Here is a 23,640-nt window from a genome sequence, read left to right as displayed (position 1 = left end):
GTTCAATAATCAATTAATATGAGTCTATTTCAAATTAATAGAGTTAACGAGTTTTGAGAAAAACTCCATTACATTTTGCCCATGATATATGCTGAAAAACAAAACAAAAAAAACCATTTCACTTATGTAAATGCAAAATGAAAATTATTCTCATAAAGCTTTTGCTCTCTGAAAAACCAAATTCAGAAACCAATGCCGACGCATAGAGAAAACTCTGCCTCAATTCAGTTTCTTCACAAACAAATAGTTGAAAAATGACTGCTTGCAATGATTATTTCATTATAAATTTGCATGCCGCATGATGACGAATACAGCAATTTACAAAATAACTTCCCCTAATGAAAGTGAATGTAATTTATTCTTCCATTTCTTCTACTGATGTGTCGCTTTTCTTTGGTGGAAAAAATGGCATGTCGTTCCATAAAATTTTGAACAACTTTTCTGTCTAAATGGAATTACATTCTCGAATAAAATTGAAATTATCGATAATCAAAATTAAGAAAAAACAAATCTGCCTTTCATAAAGAAGCATTTGATTTGAAGCTGCTTCGTTTAAAATAAAAAAAGGGAAAAATAACTTACCTCATCGACAACATCATCCAGATCTACATTGTAAGACGGCAATGAAGTCACAATCACATTTTCAAACAATTTTCTCTTCGCCAAGTCAACATCTGTTTTAGCCACTTTTTGAGTGAAATATGCAGAAAAAATTAGCCGAGGTTTTTCCATATTGTCAGCATCAGAATCTACAATTGAAAAGTCGTTTTTCCGTTCATATGAAATTAATCATACAAAACAACAAAGTTGCATACTTTCTGAAGATGCGGTCGAAAATAAACGCTGCACAGTTGGCTGGAACAGTTCGCGTGAATCGTCGCAACTGACCGGCGACATGATATTCACAACGCCTGCAATCACATCCAATGCAAAATATTTTCCACAATAACAAAACATTCATCGAACTCACTGGTTCCTTTGGGGCTGGCACAGACGCCAGAAGCCGAGTCGAACAATAAAATCGGATTCTCATTCGCTTCTGTACAAAATGCTAACATCGAGACCTGAAAAGCGTCATTTGAACATTATCCGAAGATATGCTTAAAAAAGCAAAACTATTGGAACATTTTCAACAGGCTTGAGCTGACTTTTCGAAACACGCAATGTTTTGTCAGTTATGAGAATTGCTCGCGCCATGTGATGATCTTCAAGTTCAGCAGGCCACAACTCTTCCGGTACATAGCTGCGGTCAGTAACCAAGAAATCACAACTGATTCGCTGGTTGCCGATCACAACTGCCACCACGGCTTTACTAAAGCAAAGCGCATGCATGAAAATCAATTTTATCCACAACAAACAATATGCAGAGCTGACCGTTGTTTGTTGAAAATCCAAGCTCGGACTGGCCGTCGTAAGCAATATACGGCACCGTTCACCGCCGCACAACGGCAAAACGCCTGCGGCAGTTCACCACTGCCGTGAATTGTCCAAAGATACGGTGATGTACCAAACCTGCCCACACCTTGGATAAAACGGTGCAGCCGTTGCAAAAACTGAAATTAAAAATAAAAAAAAACAACATATGAATAGAGAACTATACAGAAATGTAGAAAATATAGGAGGTTAATAAGTTGTAAATTTTGATACCGTTAAGATTGAATAAATAAATAAATGTATGCAACAATAAGTATCAACAACAGTACCTGCTTTGTCGTGGTCTGTGACGTCCCTAGGGCAAGCGCTTGCAAAAGGTGATGCTGCACCAACGGCGGTAGCTTTTTATGTTCCATGAATTCCAATGCGGGTCGATTTTCAAATTCTATTCAATATATCATATTTTAATGAAATATCACTGCAATAAATGAATAATATCAACATATACCTAACCACTGTTCTGGAAATTTTTCATACTGAAAACAAAACGATAAAAACTGCATCAACAGCCTTTTGTCCATTTTTTCAATCTCCCTCGATGCAAACACTTCAGTTCTAGAACATGGAACCTACAAATATATAACATTCAAAATTTAATATTTTTGCAACATAAAAAATGTTCTACCGTCCTCAGCTCATCTTGAAAATATGTAAACAACCGATCGATGCATTTAAATTCTAAATATGGTGCGCATTGAGACCGGAGAAGCAAATTAACCAAAGATCCATTCGCATAAACTACCTACAACTGTCCATTTTCACTATTTATAATATTTTCAATTTTTAATTGAACTACTCTTGGATTTGTATCGATACTAAATCGATGATTATTTTCTTTTAAATAATCTCTGTCGATTGGCTTTGCTATTTCATCAGTATTTTTCACTTCAACACCTTCAATCACTTTTTCCTCTTTATCTGGTCTATAGGAGTTATATTATTGTTAAAATGAGAATTTCATTCTGCATCAATAAGCTTTACATATGCCATTCATATTTCACGTTAAAAATGGTCTTCCCAATCTGCTGTCGATCTCCAATTGGAAACAGACATTCGTCTTCGTTTATGAAACGAGAGAGATCAGGTGCTTGTATTTCTTCTGAATTCCACAATATTCCTCCATTGTGAAGCCATTTTATCAAATGGTCCAAGTCAAGAGTTGCCAAATTTCCACCATATACGTCGCTACTGAAAGAAACAAATGTTAAAAATCTGCGTACATATTTAGCAAAAATTGTTAAACAATTTAAAAATTATCATAATCTGCACTAAAATATTACAATTCGACTTGCCTATCAATATGCAAAACACTAAAACCAGCAGTGCTGCACGCGGCAGAAAGAACTGATTCAGAAAATCCTTTAATTATACATAATTTTATTAAAAGCGCCACATTAAAATACTAGCAAACAAACACTATACCTGTTCCGAGTAAAATAACAGAGAATCGATCAGGTAATTCATCTTCTTGCATTGTTTACTGAAAATCATCAATTCGATTCAAATACATATATATATATACATATAATGATTTTACAAATATAAATATAAAGCAGCGAAAATATACAAGAAAACGATTTACTACAAGAACCGCATTCACATTATAATGTTTAATCAGTCATAATTATGACAGCACAAGCAGTCATTTTTTACTGTTCCTCAAATGTGATAAATTAATAATTATTACACACCCAACCTCAAACCCCCTATATTACTAGCAATTATTTTTATAACATTACAGTTTGTTATTGCAGTATACCAGAAAATCATGTACGCATTCACCTAAAATACGGTAAGTACACCATCAGTTATTGGTGTTTGTAAGGAGTGGTGGGATGTTGTGCTCCAAATAAACAATTGTAGATGTTCATTATGAGTGTTGTTCCCTCTGTTGTGAAGAAATATCGCCAGTTAGCAAATCGAGAAAATTTTATAAGCAACTTACAAATTACTGTTTAAAATTTATGCTTTAACTTGAAATAATAATGTAAATAGCAAATGCTATATGATATGCATGTTTACTAATTACATTAATTACATTAAACGTTGAAATGAAGCTTCACAGAATTCCTTTTATATTAATTCACTAAACATTTTTGAACATGCGGTCAGATGGCGCACTTGTCACGTGTTAAACATTGTGAAAACTGTTCTGAATACTTTAATGATAAACAACTCTTTCGAATTAATAATTTATTTGAACCAAACAATTCACTCAAAAATGATCACAAATATGTCTGATAAACATGCTTAGTATGATTTTTCATTCAAATTCAGTTTAAGTTTTGTTTATATGAATTACATATGATTAATGAGCACCAAAAGTGCTCACAAACTAAACAGAAATGTAACTGCAAACTACAGCATCTCAAAATCAAGATGCACTAAAAATTGATGAAATAAGAATAATCGTTAAAATACCATGACTAATTTAAATTAACAAAAAGTTATGAAATTTGAAATCGGTTAAGCTTAAGAGAAAATTATAAAAAAAGCAAAAGTTTGCCAGTTGTTTAGCAATACTGCATCACTTTAACCACTGTATGGAACAGACACTGAAAAGTGCATTTACATTGTAACGCGCAGCGCTCAATGGCACACCCTGAAGCCGCTGGTCTCGACCGACGCGTTTGGGTGGTTTTCCATTTTAATTTCTCCACCAGGTATTTTAAATACACAATTTATCATGCGACAATACGCAAAATTCAAATGCAAACGCACATTCACACAGAGAGACGAAAGAAAACAAGGCAATCAACCACAAGCACCACCTCTTCATGTTACTGCCTTCATCGCTACCGGCTGTCCTGATATTCAAGTACCAACTGATGGTATACGGTACTTTATAGGCCGCCAACGCCAGATGCATAGATAGTCAACTGCCGAAATTACGATGATTAATGGACCAATCCAGTAGATCTGGCCTACCAGACGCTGAGTCGGGCCAACGCCCCGGATAAATATGAGTGAAAAATTAAAAAAAAACACTAGCCGAGAAAACTCAGCCGGGAGAACGCTCGAAGTCATGCTTGAGCTTGTCGACCGGTCTTGAACCGGTCCAGTTTAGTTTTTCCATTATCCAGTTCAGTCCGGTTGGCTAATTTTTATGCCTGAACCGGTTCTAAGCTGGTTCAATTTATTGATTTTTCGAAATTCAATTTCACTTTTTTAATGCCAACTAACGTGCACAAGTATTTTAACAACAATTTGTTGTTAAGCAGAAATTTAATTAAATCTTACCTATTATTATTGCAAGTTTGAATATTTTTTGCATTAGAAATAGTCTGGGAATTTTTAATGAAATTTTATTCAAATCTAAACAACTCCAACAACACAAAGAATCAATCATTTAGTTCAATCACAATCAATTTAGTTATCATTCATGCCAGATCGCTTTGCTGAGAACACATCACCTGCTTCAGAAGACTGATACCTCCTCCCATGGGAGGGTGAACAACCGCTGGTACCAGGATGGAAGAATCTTAAAGATCCCATCCCCGCACTAGCAGTTACTCTGAGCCAGCAGCCTCACAACAGCCTCTGTGGCAAAAATCAATAAATCACTGGTCATCATATTATAATTATACACCATTGGGTACCGGACCAGGTCTCACGTTAGAAAAAAAAGCGGAAGTATCTAAGCTGGTAGAGGCATTGCTTACCAGCTAATTGTAAAACTCTGTTAGCTCCCTGCTAGGGTTCGTCTTGTGCTTCGATAACGACCTTTGCAGGATTTTCAGTTTCAATCTCCGTATTGCTCGGACGAGATCTTTCGTCACGTTTCACATCACCGGGCACGTGTGGTTGCCCATAACTGAAAATTTCACATCTGGGTTCGTGAAACGTTTCTTGGTGGTGGGTGATGCTGAGATGCACCATTCCGTTTGTTTTTTCACGTTCTGACTCATCGCTGATTTGTCAATGAAGTCTGTAGCCAGTTTCAACAAGATTTCTAGCCCCGCCGGACAGAGACAAAATGCTGTAATCGTGGATGGTGCTATTTACAATCGGCACGTTGCGAATGTGCGCAGCTGCCGTGTCAGTTATTTATCTCGCGGCCTCGCGCCGATGGTGACAGATTAGGCGCGCTCCGATTCTCTTTTACTTTATGGCTTGTCCAATATTGTTCCAATGTCGCTTCTAACTCTTCAAGTCGCCACTGCGGGCGTAACTCGTAATCTGACCTTAGCGGTAGTATATAGCCTTTCGATGAGCTTGTTCAATACTAGTTGGTTCATTGCCCAAAAGGGCTTCCAACATAGTTCGATATTACGCAGCTCCTCGAGAAGGAGCTTGTCCCCAGCTTGTTAGACTCGGTCTGCAAATGTGTCGATCGGTTCACCTGCCATTCGCTGTAGCCGATTCAATTCTCAATGGAGCTCATTAATTATATGAAGTGCCATTATGGTTAAGGAATACTTCGCCTTAACCCTGGGAATTGGTTCGGTGCTCGAAGTAAATAGCGCTGGTTGACGCCAACACGTCGTGCTTTATGCTGTATGAAAAGCGGGGAGACCAGTTTTTGGAGAGCCCCTCATATGTAATGCGCTCACTGGCACACTTCGGCCCGCTAGTTCGGGTGGTGTTCCGCTTACATCTCCTGACGAGGCATCTAAAGTACACAATTTATTATGAGACAAAGAATAATAAGCAAGATAAGAATGCACATACACACACAGAGAGACGAAACCAAAATAACCAACCACACACACGACCGCCTCTTATTACTGCCTTCATCGCTACCGGCTGTTCTGATGTTCAGGTACAAACTGATATACGGTACTTTTTATTTAGGCTTTCATAATCTGAAATTACAGTTACATGTTGTAAAAAATGACTTTATGGGATATCTGTTGCACATTTTGTATGTTAGTCGTTTATTATTATCAGAATGAACAGTATTAACATAATATAAAGGATCAAAGCATTTTTAATTCCTAACATGCATGCCGAACAAAAGATTATCAGTAGAAAGCAACTAAGGTAGACATATAAACAGTTATTCTGCGTTATGTTGATAATACATTTGATTTTTTTATGATTTCTAAATTATAAGAAAATTTGTTCAAATTAACACCATAAAGTTGGTGACAATTAGCTGCGTTTCTGGTAATACAGGATTACTTTAAAATATTATTTATTCAATAGAACAAATTTTAACCACAATATCAATTCATGTGATTCAAAATTCAAGACGGAATAAAAAATTGCAGTTGAATGTGAAACAAGTGAAAATAATTCATATCATGTAATTCTTTTTTTTGGAAAATTGATTATTCTGTAAATAAAATTCAAAATATAAAAATTGCATTTCAATTATCCGCAGTTGTGAATGTATAAATTGAAAATGCTATTTGTGAAATTGCATACTGTTTATAAGGATAGTTGGATGAAATTATTGCACCTGTGTAAATAATGCTTGAAAATCATGTTGTTATCAAATTGGACTTGTTTTGCAGCGGTTTTCAAGTGTATGCGCCGATTAATGTGCGATGTGATTTGATTGACAAGTTTCTTTTTATGCAGTTTCTAGATATATTTGTCGAAATTTATATTCCAAAAAAAGAGATTTCATGGGAAGGTAAATTATTTATATAATGCATAGTGAGCGTAGTTGATTTGAAAAATTCAAAATTATTGTTGTTTTTATTTTGCAAATATTTTACAATTAATTGAATTTATTCAAAATTTTTTAAATGTTTTGTTTAGTTTTTCTTTTTTGATATTATTGCAAGTGTTAAAATTTTCTATCTGCAAAGGACGATTTGTTCGTTGTCGCGTCAAGAAAAAGAAGTGAGGGGGAGGAGGGATGGAGGAAGAGGATTTGTCAATTGGTGCATTTTTATCTGCTCGTCTGCAGCATTGTCTGCTTGGCGATCGATTGCATTGGATGCGGGTCGTCATGGCGTCGGGCGTGGTGGAAAATTTTTGGACTTTTGCAAAAATTTTACCCGTCCGGAAATGTGGACGTCAATGCGTGGTCTGGTCACACCGGTTGGCGCGACACCAATCGATAGTAAGGATCAATTTGAATGACATTGGAGCGAGGATAAATAAAGCGAACAGCTGATTGGCTGAACGTCGACGTCAACAATGTTCCCTAGGAGCAAGCGGTTTTAGCTTGTGCTTGTGTTGGCGATCGAATTTTTTCAACTTTTTTTCATCGTCTCCTATTTATGCATACATATAAATGTATAATATTTGTTTATCATCTGTCTGTCTGTCTGTCTGTCCATCTATCTACCTGCTGGTTGCGTTATTTGGATTGAAATTCCGGCCAGTTGCTTGAAGCATGTTTTTCAGTTGTATATCGATAAAATGTGTATATTTTTCTGTTCTGCGTGGTTTATGCGCAATCGCATTTGCTAATATGTGTATGCAGGTCACCTGTCGTTCGGGATAGGCACGTGATTGCGTTTTGTTTGTCCTCTTTTCACCTGTCCTATATTGTCGGTTGTAGGTTTACCCCCAAAGTATGCTATGCTTTTCGGCCAGAAAATGCGTGCATCCGGTTTTCATTTGCTATTGGGTATTTTTGTCTTCCCATTTTTTACTGCTTGTATGCAATAATGAAGCTGCAAATGGAAGTGGAGAAATAATTAAGCATTGGCGATTGATAGCTAGTCAGTCAATAGAGAGAGAGCGAGTGAGAGAATAAGAAGCATATTGCTGATTTTCGTGTGCCTTTAATTCTTCCAAAATGCCCACTTTGTTCCTGCCTGTCTGTTTGAAAGCATAATAATTTTTAGCAGGCTTGGTGGCTTTTCTGTCTTCGAAAACGCGCAACTGCCATTTGCTGCTTTTACCGCTGTTGCTGCTTCCGTTGCTATTACTATTACTATTACTATTGTTGTTGTTGATGCTGCTACTTCTTCTTGCATATGATGATGATTATTGCATTTGATGCGAAAGTTGTGTTGTTAGAGGATTGCGTATAGGGCGAAAAAGGAGGATAATTGCATGCTTGTTCTCTGTTTTTTTTTGTTTTATCATAATTTACGTATGCAGATAATAATAATGGACGAGTTGGGTTTATCATTTATTTGTCATCCCTTTTCCAGTGTTCCGTTCAGCATCTCTGTTCGATGTTTGTCTTGAGCTTTTGTTGTCCAACCTCCGGCTGGTATGCAGCGTTGGTAATTGATTTTTCATCGTCATTTGCGTGATCAGCACGCGTCAACGTGAATATTATGCGCGCGCACACACACACACACACACACAAAGGGAGGGAGAAAGAGGGAGAGGGGGAGGCATTCATAAATGCATGCATACTACAAGCTTGTTCGACGCATTTGTGAGTTAGCAAATTTGTAGAAAGCTTGTTGGATATTTTATCTTATTTATTATTATTATTTTGTTCAATGGAAACGATTGTACATTCATTGCACGTAGTTTTCGATTTTTCAGTTGTGCGAAAATTGAAATTATGCACAAAGATGGATGATGAAGAGAATTATTGTTTTTTTTATCAGTGAATAATTCCTTATTCTTCTTCCTTTGAAAGTAAGAAAAAAAATGTTTTTAATAATTAATTTTATTATATGTGCAAGCAGGTGCTTGATTTTTTTTTAGCTTGGAGAAAAATATGCGATAGAGAATTTTCAATAGATATATTCCACATTAATTACTCAATTAATTAATATTGTTTTATTCTGCCTGTGCTTTTTGCTTTGTTCACATTTTCCACTTGCGGTTTATTGTTTACTTCAGTTGATGATTGATTGATTTGTGTTCCGAATTGTTAGTCGAATCGATGTGAAAAAGTTGTTTTTGTAATTTGCATGGTGAAATTGGATAATTTTCAATCAAACAAATTGATTTTTTCCACATTGTATAATTGTTCTAATGTTTCATAATTCGATTTTAGTTAAGGCGATCAATTTTTTTCTCTTTTTGCATATAGTGGTTTTTATTGAAAAATAAAAAATAATGAAAAAAAATTTATTATTTCTTGTTTGTAAAACAGATTTCAAATAGATTAATCTTTGATGAAATAATGAACGGAGATTTGTTTAAATTATTTATTTATTTATTGTCAGTGATTTCAAGTTGGAATCAACGATATTATGCAAATTTTTGATCATTTGCATTATTTTTACGATCATTGAATTGACGAATGAGCAGCATTTCGTTGTTGAAATGATAAAATATATGTTCAGGGTTTGTGTACTTTAAAAAATTGTTTCGAATTGTGTGTATGTGGTGTGTGTGTGTGTGTGTGTGTGTGTACATTTTCACTGATTTTGTTTAGTAAACAATGATGACGTATCACATTATTTGTACTATTATGCTGGGAAAATGTTTATTTAATTTTTTTTCTTATCTTTTGGTAATACCGATAAATAATAATAAATTGATAGTTATCATAAATGGAAAAAGAGTTGTGGTTTTGATTTGAATTGTCAAAAGTGATGTTGAATTATTGTAGTGATAGTGGTGTATATGGTCGGTGGTCATATTTGGTTCTACTCTGGATTCAAGATGAAGATGTGATGATCAAGAAGTAAGGTTTAAACAAGTGAAACAAATATTGATGATCAACGACGTTTGTCAAGGTGTTGCTTTTGCAAATCAGCTCCATCTCTCTCTCCGTCTGTCTGTCAATCGCCTAATCATGCTGATCGTATGCTGATAATTTTCATTTTAATTACAGTAATAAGATGGATGGGACAAGTTTTTATTTTTATTTTTTTAAGCAGAACAAATTCACTCATCTGGCATATATTATATTGATAATTGATGAAGAATGATTTGGCTAATAGTTTTTGCTTTTTTCTGTCTGTCTGTCTGTCTGTCTGTCTGCATGTCTACGTGTCGTCTTCAGACTTACTGTTGCTTGTCCGGTTATTGTACAGTTGGAACACTAGATTTGCATGGTACGTGGAGACTGTAGAAGAACCGGTTCATTTCAATTCTTTTGCAAATTGCAAACCAGTTTTTCACTTTTTTTTTCACATTGATGATGCTCAAGCAAATTTTGCTCCTCCTCTCACGTCGACTGTTCTACTGTACTAGTTGTTTTTGAAAAATTCATATTTACCTTAATGTTTTCTTTTTATTTTCTTTTTTTGGTAATTTGTTTTTTTTCCAATTTAATTTATTCCATTTCATTTCAGTATTCATTTAAAAAATTCAATCTGTTTCATATTGATTTTATTTATTCTTGTTGTTGTAAAAATTTTTTAAATTGTTTTTGGAATTAATGTTGATTATTTATAATTATTTATTTAAAAATGAAAAAGTTTCATCAGTTTCTCTTTGTATAAACGAACAAAATTTGAGCAGGTGAAATTTTTTGCATTGATTGTAAAGTTGATCATCCATCGTGATAGTTTCAGCTCCACTTGGAGAGTAAAAATTGATGCTTGTCTGTAAATAGTTTGGATTCTTTTATTCAGTACAATTTTCTGCTGTTTCTTCTATTTTGCATATATGCACCTGATGCAAATTTTTGTATTTTCTCTAACAACAACAACAGCATCGCCTTATTTTTCAATCAAATGCATGGTGGTGGTGGATTATTGAAAAATCGATGGGTATTATTGTTTTCTCATGAAAAAGTTATGAACGAGCTAAGCTGCTGCTGCTGCTGTTTAGTTACTACTACAATTACAACAAGTACAACTACTAACTACTACTATATTGGAGTGATGTTTGCCATCATATTGCGCAACTAGTTCTGAAAAAGCAGGTCACATTTAGGCGTCGAGTGGAGGAAATTGATCAATAGAGCAGTTTGTAAGTTGTGCGTGAATATTATCATCATTATTATGATTCCTCAGTTATTTAATTTCCACGCCAACGAGAAGTGCTGACACACAGATGAGGTAGAGTTGTTGAATCTTATGCATATGCATATATAATTTTTTTTCTCATATTTCTCATTCATATTTTATCATATTTCAAAATAATAACGGTGATGAATTTCTCTTTTCTCTTAATTTAGAATGAAGTGTTATTTAATTTTGTGTCTATTTGTCTTCATTTGGAATTGTTGAAATTAATTTTTGCATAATACAGTTTTGCATTTGCTGCGACAACAGCTGGCAAACTGTTGCTGAGAGAACGTGTTTTTTTATTTTTATAATAAGATCGACCTTGAACACCACCAACTTGATCATCTATTTCAACTACAGCAGTTGTCAGACAGACAGATGCTTGTTGCAACGTAGATTAAAATTGAAATTTTTATTAATATTATATTTTGCATTTAAAAAATTTCATTTATTGGTAAAATTTAATCCTAAACAATGATAAATAACTGTTGTTCTGCTACAGTTTTGATAAATTATTCAATTTTTTAAATTTGAAACAGTTGTCGAAATTAATTTGAGAAAGAAAAATCACTTGATCAATTAATTGTGTATAAAGTATTGGGAAAAGCTGATGTAAATTTCACTGACATTTGGCAGGAAAAAGTTGTCGTCGAAGTGAGAAGCATTGCTGAGAGATGGAAATGTGTAAACGTGGCACACTTTCGATCAATAATACTAGCCACTTTCTACTGTAAACAGCGGAATTGGATACAAAGCTGAATACTGAGGGTAAGAATGAGAAGAGCTAGTACTAGTAGTGTAAGAGTAGCAGTTGTTGTCATCGTCGATTTCAGTAAGGAAAATATTTCATGTATAAAATTTACTTCTCCACAAAGATTCGATCAATAATAATAATAGTGTTTGCAGAAAAAAAGATTTTTTGCACTTCTCAACTGTGGTATTTTCCTCTTCCTCACATTTAGTTCTTTTACTTTTCTTCTCTTTTTGCAATGTTGATATTTCTTTTCTGCATTTCCATTGCATTGTCGATCTTGATTATTACTTGGTAACTGTAATCATCACCAACTAGTCATTGACCAATAAGAGGGGAAAAAACTTTTTTCGTAAATATTTTTGTAATTCATTCAAAAATGGTTGTCATGGCAACCTCACCTTCGAATTACATTGCCCATCTTATTATTGTTTTTAAAATTTAATAGTGTTTCAAAATATAGAAATGTCAGATAGCTTTCTTTCTTTCTTAATGTCATTCAGTTTTTCCTGATATGGCAATTTTTCTAATTTACTTATTTGTTCACGAATTTGCGGCTCTCTCGGTGTGTATGTGTGTGTGCGTGTATGTATTTGTGGAATTTTAACACTTTTGATTACAATCCACTGTTTTTTAATCAATCAATCTTTTGTTTGTTTTAATTGTTTATTATTTTGGGGTTTTATTTTATCTCGCTGTTTGGTCTGCTTTTTCTTTTTTATTCTATATTATTCTACATACACAGGTTTTCTGTGATTTGGTCATTATTATTCATTCAGTTTATTTATACGCATACGTGCACGCACATACACAGATTAATTCAATGAGGTTAATTATGAATGAGTAGCAGCTGTAGAAATTTTATGCTTGTATTACTTGATGATATTGAAGAATGTGTGTGTGTGTGTGTGTGTGTGTGTGTGTGTGTGCACGCGTTTTCACGTTGAATATGTTGAAAATTGCCATAGAAAAGCAAAACAAATTTATTCCACCTCTTCTCAACTTCAGCATTATTAGCACATACACACACACAACTATGTTCAGTTTTCTGCTCACTCTCTTTCGCGTCCTTGGTGAAGAATTCATCCATGGATGAATGCATGCATTCCTTGGCATAAAACAAACTATCGACTCCGCAATGATCCATATTTTTTCCCATTTTATTCTATACTTTATATCAATTATTTTTTACATTTTTCATATGCTTTGCATTTTTTCGACGATACTTATTTTCAACTGACGTCAGTTGACAATTGCTGAGAAAATAATAATAAGTGAAATTTTCTTTCTCATCGTCCGTCTCCTTCATTCTTTAACAACGCATTTTTGCATCATGACGAAAAAAAGGTGGTGCATCCAAGTAGCAGGTGTGGATTTTTTTCATAAAATATTATTTTATTTTTATTTTTTGTTGAAATTTTTTTTATAAAATAACGGTGGAATGTTTTTCTTTTGTTTTGGAATAATTTTGTTTCACAAAATACCAAAATAACTCGACGACTGCAAGAAGAATTTGAAGCAGATTTTATAATTACAGTTTTCCGTTTTCGTCGTTGTCGTTGTCGTTGTTGAGCAAATATTTATTCTGCTGTTGTATAATGTTCCAACTACCTCTCACTTCTCCGCACGTGATGCTGTTTTGTTTTACGATTAATAATATGTTCGTGTATACTGTATGCAAGTGTTGTTTCTACACTTGCTGCTGCTGCTGCAGTTTTATTATATGTACATATATTTATTGTGTAATAGAATATAATAGATTTGTTTGTTTGTTTTTATTGAAAATTGAGGTTCAGTTGTGGCGGTGGTAGTGCTGCCTTGATTGCATTGCTGCCCAACGGCATAGTAGCAGTAGTAGTACTAGTAGTAGTAGTAGTAGTAATGTATATATTGTGATTGATAGTATAGATATATTTGATTAATTGTAAAATTTTGACTCCTTTAGAAGGACGACGTTGTTGGTTTCGTTTTTCGGTCGGCCAATATTAGTACAGCGCCTTGGGCTAGCCGAGGGGAGGAAGAAGAGACCGGGCAGGTCAATTTTTCCCATTCCAAATTGCATTCGTTGCTTTCTTGAAAATGCTTTTCATTTCATTTCGTTTATCAATCAGCAGTCGTGCTTTGTTGCTCCGTCCGTTACCATATTTCATATTTATATTATTAATCAACTTCTAAACTGTCCTTCTTCTCACCTATCAGCAGCAGCAGCAATGATTGACTGGTGTTAAATATTATAATAATTTTTGACTTTTTTCTTTCCTTCTTTCTTTATCTGTATATCTGTGGTGTGTATTCTTTTTTTTTCAAAAATTTTTATTTCTCCATTTATCGGATTTATTAATTGTTGAAAATGATGAAAAGGTGAGTTTTTTGAATTTTTTAAAAAAAATATACGATTCAAATAAATATGTAAGTTTCGTTGTTGTGGTTTCTTTTTTTTTAAATTTTTTGCTGTTGATTGTGAAACACTGTGAATTGTGATTGTGAACATTGTGAAACAGAGTTATTATTTGATTTTTATGACAAAATTTTTGAACATGATCATCAGTTGAATCAAATGCAGCAGTTGTTGAAATGTTGACAACGAGAAGAATGCGTGGAAAAGTCGGATAATCGTCATTCTATCAATATGAATAATTATTAGCATATTTGATGCAGGAGTGCAGTGTGTTGATATTGTTATTGTTTCTTTGATAGATAAATTGTGAAATAGCGGATAGAAGAAGAGCGTGAAAATTTTGATAATGCGTGATCGTGAATGAGATTTTGGTGTGAAATTATTAATCTTTTTTTTTCATTCCATGTTCATTTTTTAGCGGATAGAGAGGGAAAAAGAGAGTTAGCTCGAGCCGTCAAGAGGAAGCAAAGAAAGAAATAAAAATAAAAGAAAAGAAAAAGAAGAAAAACGAAATTCTCTCTCTCTCTCTCTCCCCCACTGTCTCTCTCTCTCTCTTCACAATTTGATAAAATTGGATACTTTGCGATATTGAAAATTCATTTTGAAATTAGCAGTAGCTAAAATTATATATACGTATATAATCATATATCATCCCAAGAATATAAGAGAAGAAGAAGAAGGAGGAGGAGGAGGAGTGACATTGACTTGGAATTATTGGCTGATGCGATTTCCAAATAGCAGTGGACGCGTTGCTGAGCTTGATTGCTTGGCCGCGTGCTGCTAGCTTGGACTTGAAGCCGGATCGGTTGTCCAGTCTGAGGAAGGGCAAGAAGAGAAGAAAAAAACCCCAAACTACCAATTGTAATAAAGGTGGTAAAAGCCGTCGGCGACCGGGCCAAGGCGAGATGTCGTCGACTGAAAGCGGCGGTCTCGACTCGGACAGTTGTTCCACCGCGAACCGTACCTTTGAACCGTTGGTTCGGTCTTCTCCGGTCCGAACCGACGACTCACCTCCTTTGTTCGCCTCTGCTAGCTCGTCCTCATTGCAGCAACAGTTTTCTACGCTCAATGTAATCAGCAATAACAGCTGCACCATGAGCAACAACAACAACAATAATAACAGTATGAGCAGTTGTTGCACAACGGCTGTCAATACGATCAGCAGTGGTTGTGGTGTTGCTGGTGGTGGGAGTTCGTCATTGCGGTACTGCAGCGTCGGTGTGACGGCAGCCGGTAGCGGTTGTCTGGAGATGAGCCTCGGTGGCAGCGTTTCTTGCAACGGCACTGTCGGTGCGATGACGTTGAAAACGACGGCCAATGCGGCAGTTCTGTCGTCCCATTTGACCCGTTGCCCGTTGTGTTCGGAACTGTACGACCAGCCGAAAGTTTTGGCCTGCTTTCACACGTTTTGTCGAGCTTGTCTGGAGAAGCTGGTCGACACGCCCGGCAAGGTGCTCTGTCCTCAGTGCAACTTGGAAACCCAGTTCAGCGCTGATCAGGGTGTGGATTCGTTGTTCAGCGATTACGCGTTGATCAACCTTTTGGAACAGTTGCAAGTGCGAGCCGGCTCTTGCACTGAGGCGTCGTCGACCACCCCCACGCCCATCACCACCAATACCACCAACACCAGCAGCAGCAGCAGCACCCTGTCGAACACCACTACAAGTCCCGTAGGAGGAGGAGGCAGTCTGTCTGGTTCCTGTTGCACTGATGAATCCGCGTCTCTGTCTTCGGTTCATAACAGTAACACAACTACAACTACAACTACAACTGCTACTGCTACCGCTGCTACTGCTACTACTACTGCTTCTACATCTGCTACTAATAATATGACGGTGAACAACAGCAGCACTGGTAACAATATTAACACAAGCTCATCAACGGTTGTATCTGTTGATGCAGCATCTCCGTCGTCATCAGCATCCCCGTCAACGTCGTCGACGTCGGTATTGCAAACAAATTGTACCGGATGCAAGAGTAAAGACATGTCCGCTTTGGCGCACTGTTACGACTGTACGAATTATTTGTGCGCAAATTGTGTTATGGCTCACAAATACATGCACTGTTTCGAAGGACACCGTGTTGTCGATTTGTGCGACGTAATCCCATCGGAAGTGGAACGTGTGGTTCGCTGTATGCAGCATCGCAGTGAACCGTTGAAATATTTCTGCGTATCCTGCAGCGTGCCGATTTGTTCTGAATGTCTGAACAGCGATCACCCACGTGGCATGCATCACTTTGAACTGATGAGTGAAGTTAGCGGGCAACAGGTGATAATATTATTTATTCATTTATTTTTCGTTCTCTATGCATATATTGTTTTGTTTTGTTTTTTAATTTTTAGATAAAGGTGATGCAGCAGTTGTTGGATGAGGCGAGAAATAAGCAGATGAAATTGATGGAAAGTTTGAAAGCGACCGAAGATGCCACCCAACGGTTGCTTCTGTCCTATCAGAAAGCCCAACAGGATATTATTGAAACGGCCAATTTGCTTCAGCAAGTGGTCGAAGAACAACGCCAGCAAGCGATGCGAGATTTAGAACAAGCGTACAATTGCAAGCAAGTATGTTTGTTTGTTTGTTTGTTTGGATGTTGTGCGTGTTTTTGCTCTATTTATTTCAATAAATAATGTAATACTTTTTTCAGTTGGGTGTGAATGTAGTGGATAAGAAATTGCAGCATACGATGGAAAAGTTGTCACACACGATTGAGTTCACCTCCCGTCTTCTGCAGTACACGAATTCGACGGAAACGTTGGTTTTCAAAAAACTGCTCGAGAACCGTATTGGCGTTGTGTTGAACTATTCGCCGGATATGAACGCGCTTTCGCAGTCGGATTTGGAATTTGTACCCAACGTGCAAGGCTCACGGTTGGCAATTATGAACACGTTCGGCTATGTACGTCAGGGTCAGGATCTTTCGTACATGGGCAAAAGTGGGTTGGCGCCGATATCCAGGCCGACGTTGTCGGTTACCGCCGCTCAGTATTGCCAGCCGAATGGATCGGCACCGGGCGGCCCAGGTTTGGGATTGTCCATCGCTGCTGCGCATTACTTGCCGGTGGTGAACGGCAGCGGCGGCGCCGTGGCCGGGTCCGCAGGATCCGGCGCCCAAGTCACTGGAGTCTCCTCCCACCTGGGCGGCGGCTCGTTGTTGAACGGATCGACAGGACCGTCGACCGCCGGGGGTGCGTTGTCGACGCCACCGCATGCATTCAGCGATTCCAACTTGCTGCAGAGCAAACAGTACGGCGATTCGTCGCAGAGCTTGGGTCCTTATTCGGCTCTGGGCGACACTTACGGTGGTTATGAAAAATGGTCAACTGGTGCCCCGACCGTCGCCGACGTTGCCTACCACCACCAGCAGCAACAACAGCAGCATCACCAGCAGCAGCATCATCACCAACAACAACAACAACAGCAACAACAACAACAACAACAACAGCAACAACAGCAGCACCATTCCGGCTCGTTGGGTTCGTTGCATCAGCACGTCGCCGGTTTTTTGAGCGACAGCGGCTTGTACACGCCGTCGCCGCTCGGTGATCAGAACGGCTCTCATCCGGTGATGGAGCTGAACTCGAAACTGATGAACACCCCGTTGTCGTTTTTTCCCCCGAAATCTCAAATCAAACGGCACAAAATGATCTACCATTGCAAATTTGGCGAGTTCGGCGTTGCCGAGGGTCAGTTTACCGAACCAAGTGGCGTCACGGTCAACTCGTTGAACGACATCATCGTCGCCGACACCAACAACCATCGTATACAGATATTCGACAAAGACGGCCGGTTCAAATTCCAATTCGGCGAATGCGGCAAGCGGGATGGTCAACTGCTTTATCCGAACAGGTATGTTTGTTTTTCTTGAGGGCATGTTAGCAATAGCGCATGTGTGGGTGTATATTTATCATTGTCTTGCCGCAGGGTTGCCGTCAATCGAGCCACTGGGGATATAATTGTCACCGAGCGCAGTCCGACGCATCAGATCCAAGTCTACAATCAGTATGGACAGTTTATTCGAAAATTTGGCGCCAACATCTTGCAACACCCTCGCGGTGTGACGGTCGACTACAAGGGTCGTATTGTCGTGGTCGAGTGCAAAGTGATGCGCGTGATCATATTCGACATGGTCGGCAACGTGTTGGTCAAATTCGGCTGTTCGAAATATTTGGAATTTCCCAACGGTGTGGTCACCAACGACCGGCAGGAGATTTTCGTCTCGGACAACCGGGCCCACAGTGTCAAAGTGTTCAACTACGAAGGCGCCTATTTGCGCCAAATTGGCGGTGAAGGCTTGACCAATTATCCGATTGGTGTGGGCATCAACCAGCTGGGGGAAGTGGTCGTCGCCGACAACCACAACAACTTCAATCTGACCGTATTCCAACAGGACGGCATGTTGATCAATGCGCTGGAATCCAAGGTGAAGCACGCCCAGTGTTTCGACGTTGCGCTGCTCGACGACGGCTCGGTCGTGCTGGCCAGCAAAGACTACCGTCTCTACATCTACCGCTATTTGCAAGTGTCTTCGTTGATTATGTAGCAGAAGAGCTGAACTACAACCCACAACAGCAACAAACTAATATTAATAATAATAATTACAAAATAGTAGTTAGTAGTAGCAGTAGCAGTAGCAGCAGCGACACGCCAGTAATAATAATAATAATTATTATTATTAATAATTCAATAATGGTGCGTATTTATTATTATTCTCGTTATTATTTCAAAAGAAAAACTATTTACAAAAATTTTTCTTTTATAGATACAGTTTTTTTGCAGTTTGATGTTTTTTGTTTGTATTTGTTTTATTAGCTTCGTTTTTCGTTGTTGCCTTTGCACACTGTTGTGATTGATTTTTTTTTCTCTTTTCATTTTTAAATTTTAACTCCACTCCACTCTTTTGCTGTTCTTATATTATTACTGTGATGAGAGATGATGACGTTATTTTTTCCCTTCCCTTTTGTGATGAAAATTTCTACTTCAAACCGCGTTGTCGGTAGATGGTGGAATTTTTTTCTTGAAAAATTTTGTTAAAGCAAAATTTGAAATATCTGTGAAAAAAAGGAAAGATCCACAATACACCCACCCATACAAACTGAGAGAGAGAGAGAGAAGCAGCTGAACTTGTGACAAAGTGTTGACGTTCGTTTGTCTGCTGTTTGTTTAGCTTGCTTGCCAGTGTCTTCTTGAATTGTCTGTCTCTGCATGCGCCCCATCAATATCTTCCATTACAGTTGTACTGACAATGATTATGATTATGATTATGATTATTAATCATGTCAGTCCGTTTTTGTTCACATACAATGTTCGCCTGTTCGGCAAGTCATCTGGGAACAAAATACAGAAGAGATGCCGCCGTTATTTTCTGCTAGTCCAACGTTGCCTCTACTTATTATTATTACCAATTGTGTAAATAATTGGTTGTTACTCCTTTGTAGATTATATGTTTTTTCCTTTTTTGTTTTACACTTTCAAAGAGGATGTCATTCATTGTGCAGACTCTTACTTTTTGCCTTTCTTTTTCTGTTTTTTTACGGATATAATTTGGGTTTACCACCTCCCTCTCTTTCTTTCGGACGTGTGGTGCTCATACATATCTATCTCTTTTCTTTTTCTAATATTTTTTTAAATTTTACTTAGTAATATATTGTAGTTGGGCTTTTCTTTTCCTTCGGAGCTGTTGGTAGATTTTTCTTTGTTTTACAATTAGAAGATACGATAATACTGTTCTTCTTCAGTTAATACGCTTTGTCAGTGCTATTATTTTTTACACGTTGTTTTCTTCTCAATGAAAAGAGCTTTCCTCTCTCTAATTCTCAAGCTTACAAGCCAGAAGTTTGAAACCCGGCTTTAACCAACAAACAAGCAGTAAGTCTTCCTGCACTTTTCAAACTTTACGTACGCATAATGTGAATGAGGAACAACAAAATTTCCCCGCATGCCTGCAGTGAGAACGAGGTGGAGGTGATGGATAAGACCTTTTTCATCTCCAACTATTTTTCATTGCTCTAACTGGGAAACTGTCATTGTGCTTAAAAACAGATTCTCTGCTTGCCCAAGCGCAGGCACTGGTGGTGATCATCCACCGCAGAAATCGGTTTTTTTCAGCGCTGTATATTTTCCTTTCTTTTTTCTTTTAACTAACCTACTACATCGTTTACGTTTTTTGTTGTTTGTTTGTTTGTTTGTTTTCTTTTCTTTTTTTCATATTTTTAAGCAACGAAAGAAACTCATCTCCTGCGGCAACCGGCGACTGGTCGGCAGTGCCGTTCGTTGGTCGCCTCCTCTTCCCTTCACCCTACCCTACCCCTGACCCCCTCCCTTACCTCCCAAACCCTCCCATCCTCTCTTGCTCAGTTAAAAGGTTTTTTTTCGTTTTCTGCATTTCTGCATTCAAATCGATATTTTTTTCTTCTTCATATTGTAATTAAGGAAAAATCTGAGTAAAAGTACTTTTTCAAATTCACTTTTGCATAAATGCAATCAAATCAATCGATCGACTGTGTGTCTGTGCATTCTTACGTTTGCGGCGGCTATTGGATGTTTCCATCACATAGTTTCGAAGCAGCGCTGAAATTCGATCAGTCCATTCACCGACCAAGTCGACACTAGAGTGTGGGTGAGTGAGTGACGAGAGAGTTGTGTTTGCAACTAATTAATTAATTAATTAATTAAAATTAAATTGAAATTTGAACAAAAACAGTTGGTAGCAGTAGTAGTAATAGTAGTGTGTTGGCTTGATTGCAAAGTTTTTCATACCCACGTCCGAAAACTGCTGAGAGGGAACAGTTGAAAGAAAATTATTTAATTATAATTTGTTCTGTTTGTTTTTGTTTGTTTGTTTGTTTGTTTGTCGTTAGCGATGCTTTTTCTTGGTAGAGAGCTCGAATTTCTTTTTTGTTGTCGTGAAAAATGTGTTCTCATCTCAGATCCCGTGATGCTCGTTGCTTCGTCACGCTAATTCACAGCAAGCTTCTTCTTGATTATAATTTACGTTTGTTTTTCTATTTTTGTGAAAACTTTTCTCTTATTCGTTATTTGAAGAAAACACATCTGATGATAGTGTTTTTTATGTGTATATTTAAAAAAAATTGAAAATACCCTTCTCATTCCATTCATGCACGCACACCAATTATGTTGTTTTGAAGAAAATTTTTTAATTTAAATTTGCATTTTTATTTTTTTTCAACTATGAGACTTGTCGTGGGCGAAGATTGTTTGTTTGTTTGTTTTTTTGTTCGTTCGTTCGTTCGTTTCGGCCTGCAGTATACTACTACAACACCGGGTTGTGAAAGTGAAAAAACAAGCTCGCTTATTGCGTAAATGTGTGTGAACAAACAGCAGATCATCTGATTACGAGCTTTCGGTTATTATTTTCTTCAATTTGTGTTTCTTTTTCTTCTTCCATCTTTCTATTTATTAATTTTATAAGCGGACTTTGTTGAAAGAAAATGTTTACTATTTATTTATATTAATGTTTTGTTTTCTTTTTCAAATTTCCCACGGTGTTATCACTAATATAAATGGATGTATAACATGTTGTCTTCGTATGTATGAATGTAATATGTATGTATGCGTGAAAATTTATTTATTGTTCCTTCGTTACTTTCTCTCTCTCTCTCCCTTTTTCTCTCTTGCTGTACGTTTTGATCGGTTGATTGTATTTCTTTTCGGACTGTTCTTTTCTGCTTGTTGATTTTCATCTTAGATGTTAAATTTGTTTGTTTAGTCGTTTTACTTTAATATCTACATTATTTAAGCGCTCTTTCTTTCTTCTTTCACCTATACACCATACTGAGCTGTTGTGATTTTTCCTCCCACGTATATATAACATGCATCCCATCCATATAATAATAATAGCCTGACCAACTTTAAATTTTTTCACACGACGTGCAACCGGTGTTGTTTGTTCTATTCTTTCTTTTTTTCATGAATAAGCGCTTTGGTGGCTCGTCGAAAAAAGAAAATACATATTAAATATTATTATTATTAAAAAGAAAGAGCGTGCAGCTGTGATGATGAGTTCGTCGTCGTGCTCGTTATTAGCTGCGTAAACCAAACCAATTACAGTTTTGGGCACAGTTTTCTCTTTTGTGTGCTTGTTTAGAAAAAAAAGTACTTCGTTGAATTGGATTTTTGTTGTGCTCTGTCATGTTTACACCAGTAAAGTGTTATTTGATTGACATTTGATTGTGTTTGATTTCAATTTTACTTAATAACTGATAAATTATTGAACATTAATGAACGGTGCATTTTTATTTCGATTCAAATGATTAATCTGTTATTATTATTATCTTTTCTTTCAGTTGCCCATTGATAAAAATGAAAGGGTGCTCTTGAAAAATAATGAATTAATTATGATTATGATTATATTAATATTATTCATCAATGAAAGAGTTGTATGCTGGTTGAATTTAAACTTGAATAAAACAATAAAAATTGTAAAATTATTTAAATTGCTTTACGCAATAAAATAGAAAGACAGAGAGAGATTGATTAACGACGAGTTAACTGTTCCATTTGTGATGTGCTCGAAAGATCCAAGAGAGTATTAATTGTTTTCCGTCTGTTGCAGTTTCATTCAATTCATTTTATTCATAAACTTGAACAGTCAATTAAACAAACCGATTAATATAGCATTATTAATCTACTTATTGATCGTGACTTTGAAATTTTGCTTGTCCTATAAATTGTTATTTATAAAGTTTTGTCTGACGTAACTTTGATTTTTTGATTATCATTAATCAATTTCGACTTGAAAACCGAATTAATTCTTTCTTTTTATTTTTCAATTTCTAATAATTTAGACTACTTTCTTTATTTTATCTATATTGCTAAGAAGATGGCTATTGTTTATGAATTATTAGTATCGGTAGTAGTATCAGTAATTTTTGCTTTTGTTTAACAAAATTACAAGAATTTTTGTTCTAAAATTTGATTTCTTGCTTAAATACTAATAAATTCGAAAAACTGAAAAATGCTCATTACATTTTCGGTGGAAAAGAAAAAATATCAATTCAATCTTAATTATCTCTACATCAGTACTGTATTCGATTGTATGTCACTTGATTCTTGAGTAGACCAATTCAGCGCTAGCAATGAAGCGCCGTAAGTATGTTGACAACAGACGTCTTCTGAAATGGCTGTTAATCAATATATAAATATTTCGGGCCGTTCGTTTATTTACTAACGCTGATAGCATCTAAGATATGAACATTTAAATGGGAATGTTGATTGAATTGGTTGATCGTTAGTTAACTTTGAATGTTCGTAAGTCAGCAC

The 23,640-nt window shown here is 36.5% G+C and overlaps 6 protein-coding genes across 6 annotated transcripts; 4 read left to right on the top strand and 2 right to left on the bottom strand.

Moving 5' to 3' along the window:
* Positions 1 to 43: 43 nt before the first annotated feature.
* On the bottom strand, positions 44 to 3,204 carry Tsp_00582 (GDP dissociation inhibitor family protein). Its single transcript, XM_003376336.1, has 9 exons — positions 3,131 to 3,204; positions 2,416 to 2,622; positions 2,181 to 2,357; positions 1,883 to 1,989; positions 1,704 to 1,819; positions 1,359 to 1,553; positions 971 to 1,064; positions 583 to 749; positions 44 to 91 (listed from the first exon to the last, which is right to left on the bottom strand). The coding sequence occupies exons 1-9, from the start codon at positions 3,202 to 3,204 to the stop codon at positions 44 to 46; spliced, it is 1,185 nt and encodes a 394-aa protein (XP_003376384.1).
* A 1,401-nt stretch (positions 3,205 to 4,605) lies between these two features.
* On the top strand, positions 4,606 to 5,821 carry Tsp_00583 (hypothetical protein). The gene is made up of 5 exons (XM_003376335.1): positions 4,606 to 4,625; positions 4,923 to 5,048; positions 5,175 to 5,316; positions 5,391 to 5,601; positions 5,664 to 5,821. Exons 1-5 carry the CDS (start codon positions 4,606 to 4,608, stop codon positions 5,819 to 5,821), a joined length of 657 nt encoding a protein of 218 aa, XP_003376383.1.
* A 156-nt stretch (positions 5,822 to 5,977) lies between these two features.
* Positions 5,978 to 7,470, top strand: Tsp_00584 (hypothetical protein). Its single transcript, XM_003376334.1, has 2 exons — positions 5,978 to 6,196; positions 7,144 to 7,470. Exons 1-2 carry the CDS (start codon positions 5,978 to 5,980, stop codon positions 7,468 to 7,470), a joined length of 546 nt encoding a protein of 181 aa, XP_003376382.1.
* Positions 7,471 to 13,619: 6,149 nt separating this feature from the next.
* Positions 13,620 to 14,189, top strand: Tsp_00585 (hypothetical protein). The gene is made up of 4 exons (XM_003376333.1): positions 13,620 to 13,642; positions 13,752 to 13,839; positions 13,907 to 13,996; positions 14,073 to 14,189. The coding sequence occupies exons 1-4, from the start codon at positions 13,620 to 13,622 to the stop codon at positions 14,187 to 14,189; spliced, it is 318 nt and encodes a 105-aa protein (XP_003376381.1).
* Positions 14,190 to 14,914: 725 nt separating this feature from the next.
* Tsp_00586 (hypothetical protein) lies at positions 14,915 to 15,455 on the bottom strand. The gene is given in 2 exon segments (XM_003376332.1): positions 14,915 to 14,976; positions 14,993 to 15,455. 2 exon segments carry the CDS (start codon positions 15,453 to 15,455, stop codon positions 14,915 to 14,917), a joined length of 525 nt encoding a protein of 174 aa, XP_003376380.1.
* A 28-nt stretch (positions 15,456 to 15,483) lies between these two features.
* On the top strand, positions 15,484 to 18,901 carry Tsp_00587 (zinc finger protein). The gene is made up of 5 exons (XM_003376331.1): positions 15,484 to 15,944; positions 16,233 to 16,629; positions 16,704 to 16,922; positions 17,006 to 17,546; positions 18,228 to 18,901. The coding sequence occupies exons 1-5, from the start codon at positions 15,484 to 15,486 to the stop codon at positions 18,899 to 18,901; spliced, it is 2,292 nt and encodes a 763-aa protein (XP_003376379.1).
* The last annotated feature ends 4,739 nt before the right edge of the window (positions 18,902 to 23,640 follow it).

The sequence above is a fragment of the Trichinella spiralis genome (genome assembly GCF_000181795.1).
Source record: "Trichinella spiralis strain ISS 195 chromosome Unknown Scfld4, whole genome shotgun sequence".
NCBI lineage: Eukaryota > Metazoa > Nematoda > Enoplea > Trichinellida > Trichinellidae > Trichinella > Trichinella spiralis.
The sequence above is the reverse complement of the archived record's forward strand: the minus strand, read 5'-3'. Positions and strand labels throughout refer to the sequence as shown.

Bases quoted from the DNA above. Each gene is read 5' to 3' on its own strand.
- Tsp_00583 (XM_003376335.1), top strand. From the start codon at position 4,606: ATGCCAACTAACGTGCACAA. The intron at 4,626-4,922 runs GTATTTTAACAA...AGAATCTTAAAG, and splicing joins ATGCCAACTAACGTGCACAA to ATCCCATCCCCGCACTAGCA. The intron at 5,049-5,174 runs GTTAGAAAAAAA...CAGGATTTTCAG, and splicing joins GGTACCGGACCAGGTCTCAC to TTTCAATCTCCGTATTGCTC.
- Tsp_00584 (XM_003376334.1), top strand. From the start codon at position 5,978: ATGCGCTCACTGGCACACTTCGGCCCGCTAGTTCGGGTGGTGTTCCGC. The intron at 6,197-7,143 runs GTACAAACTGAT...TGTTTTGTTTAG, and splicing joins CCGGCTGTTCTGATGTTCAG to TTTTTCTTTTTTGATATTAT.
- Tsp_00586 (XM_003376332.1), bottom strand. From the start codon at position 15,455: ATGGTGCAGCTGTTATTGCTGATTACATTGAGCGTAGAAAACTGTTGC.
- Tsp_00585 (XM_003376333.1), top strand. From the start codon at position 13,620: ATGTTCGTGTATACTGTATGCAA. The intron at 13,643-13,751 runs GTGTTGTTTCTA...TTGAAAATTGAG, and splicing joins TTCGTGTATACTGTATGCAA to GTTCAGTTGTGGCGGTGGTA. The intron at 13,840-13,906 runs GTAATGTATATA...TGACTCCTTTAG, and splicing joins TACTAGTAGTAGTAGTAGTA to AAGGACGACGTTGTTGGTTT.
- Tsp_00587 (XM_003376331.1), top strand. From the start codon at position 15,484: ATGAGCAGTTGTTGCACAACGGCTGTCAATACGATCAGCAGTGGTTGT. The intron at 15,945-16,232 runs GTCGACCACCCC...TATTAACACAAG, and splicing joins GGCTCTTGCACTGAGGCGTC to CTCATCAACGGTTGTATCTG. The intron at 17,547-18,227 runs GTGCGTTGTCGA...GTTTTTCTTGAG, and splicing joins AGGACCGTCGACCGCCGGGG to GGCATGTTAGCAATAGCGCA.
- Tsp_00582 (XM_003376336.1), bottom strand. From the start codon at position 3,204: ATGATTTTCTGGTATACTGCAATAACAAACTGTAATGTTATAAAAATA. The intron at 2,623-3,130 runs GTTGGGTGTGTA...TGTTTCTTTCAG, and splicing joins AGTAATATAGGGGGTTTGAG to TAGCGACGTATATGGTGGAA. The intron at 1,554-1,703 runs GTACTGTTGTTG...TTTTAATTTCAG, and splicing joins CACAGACCACGACAAAGCAG to TTTTTGCAACGGCTGCACCG.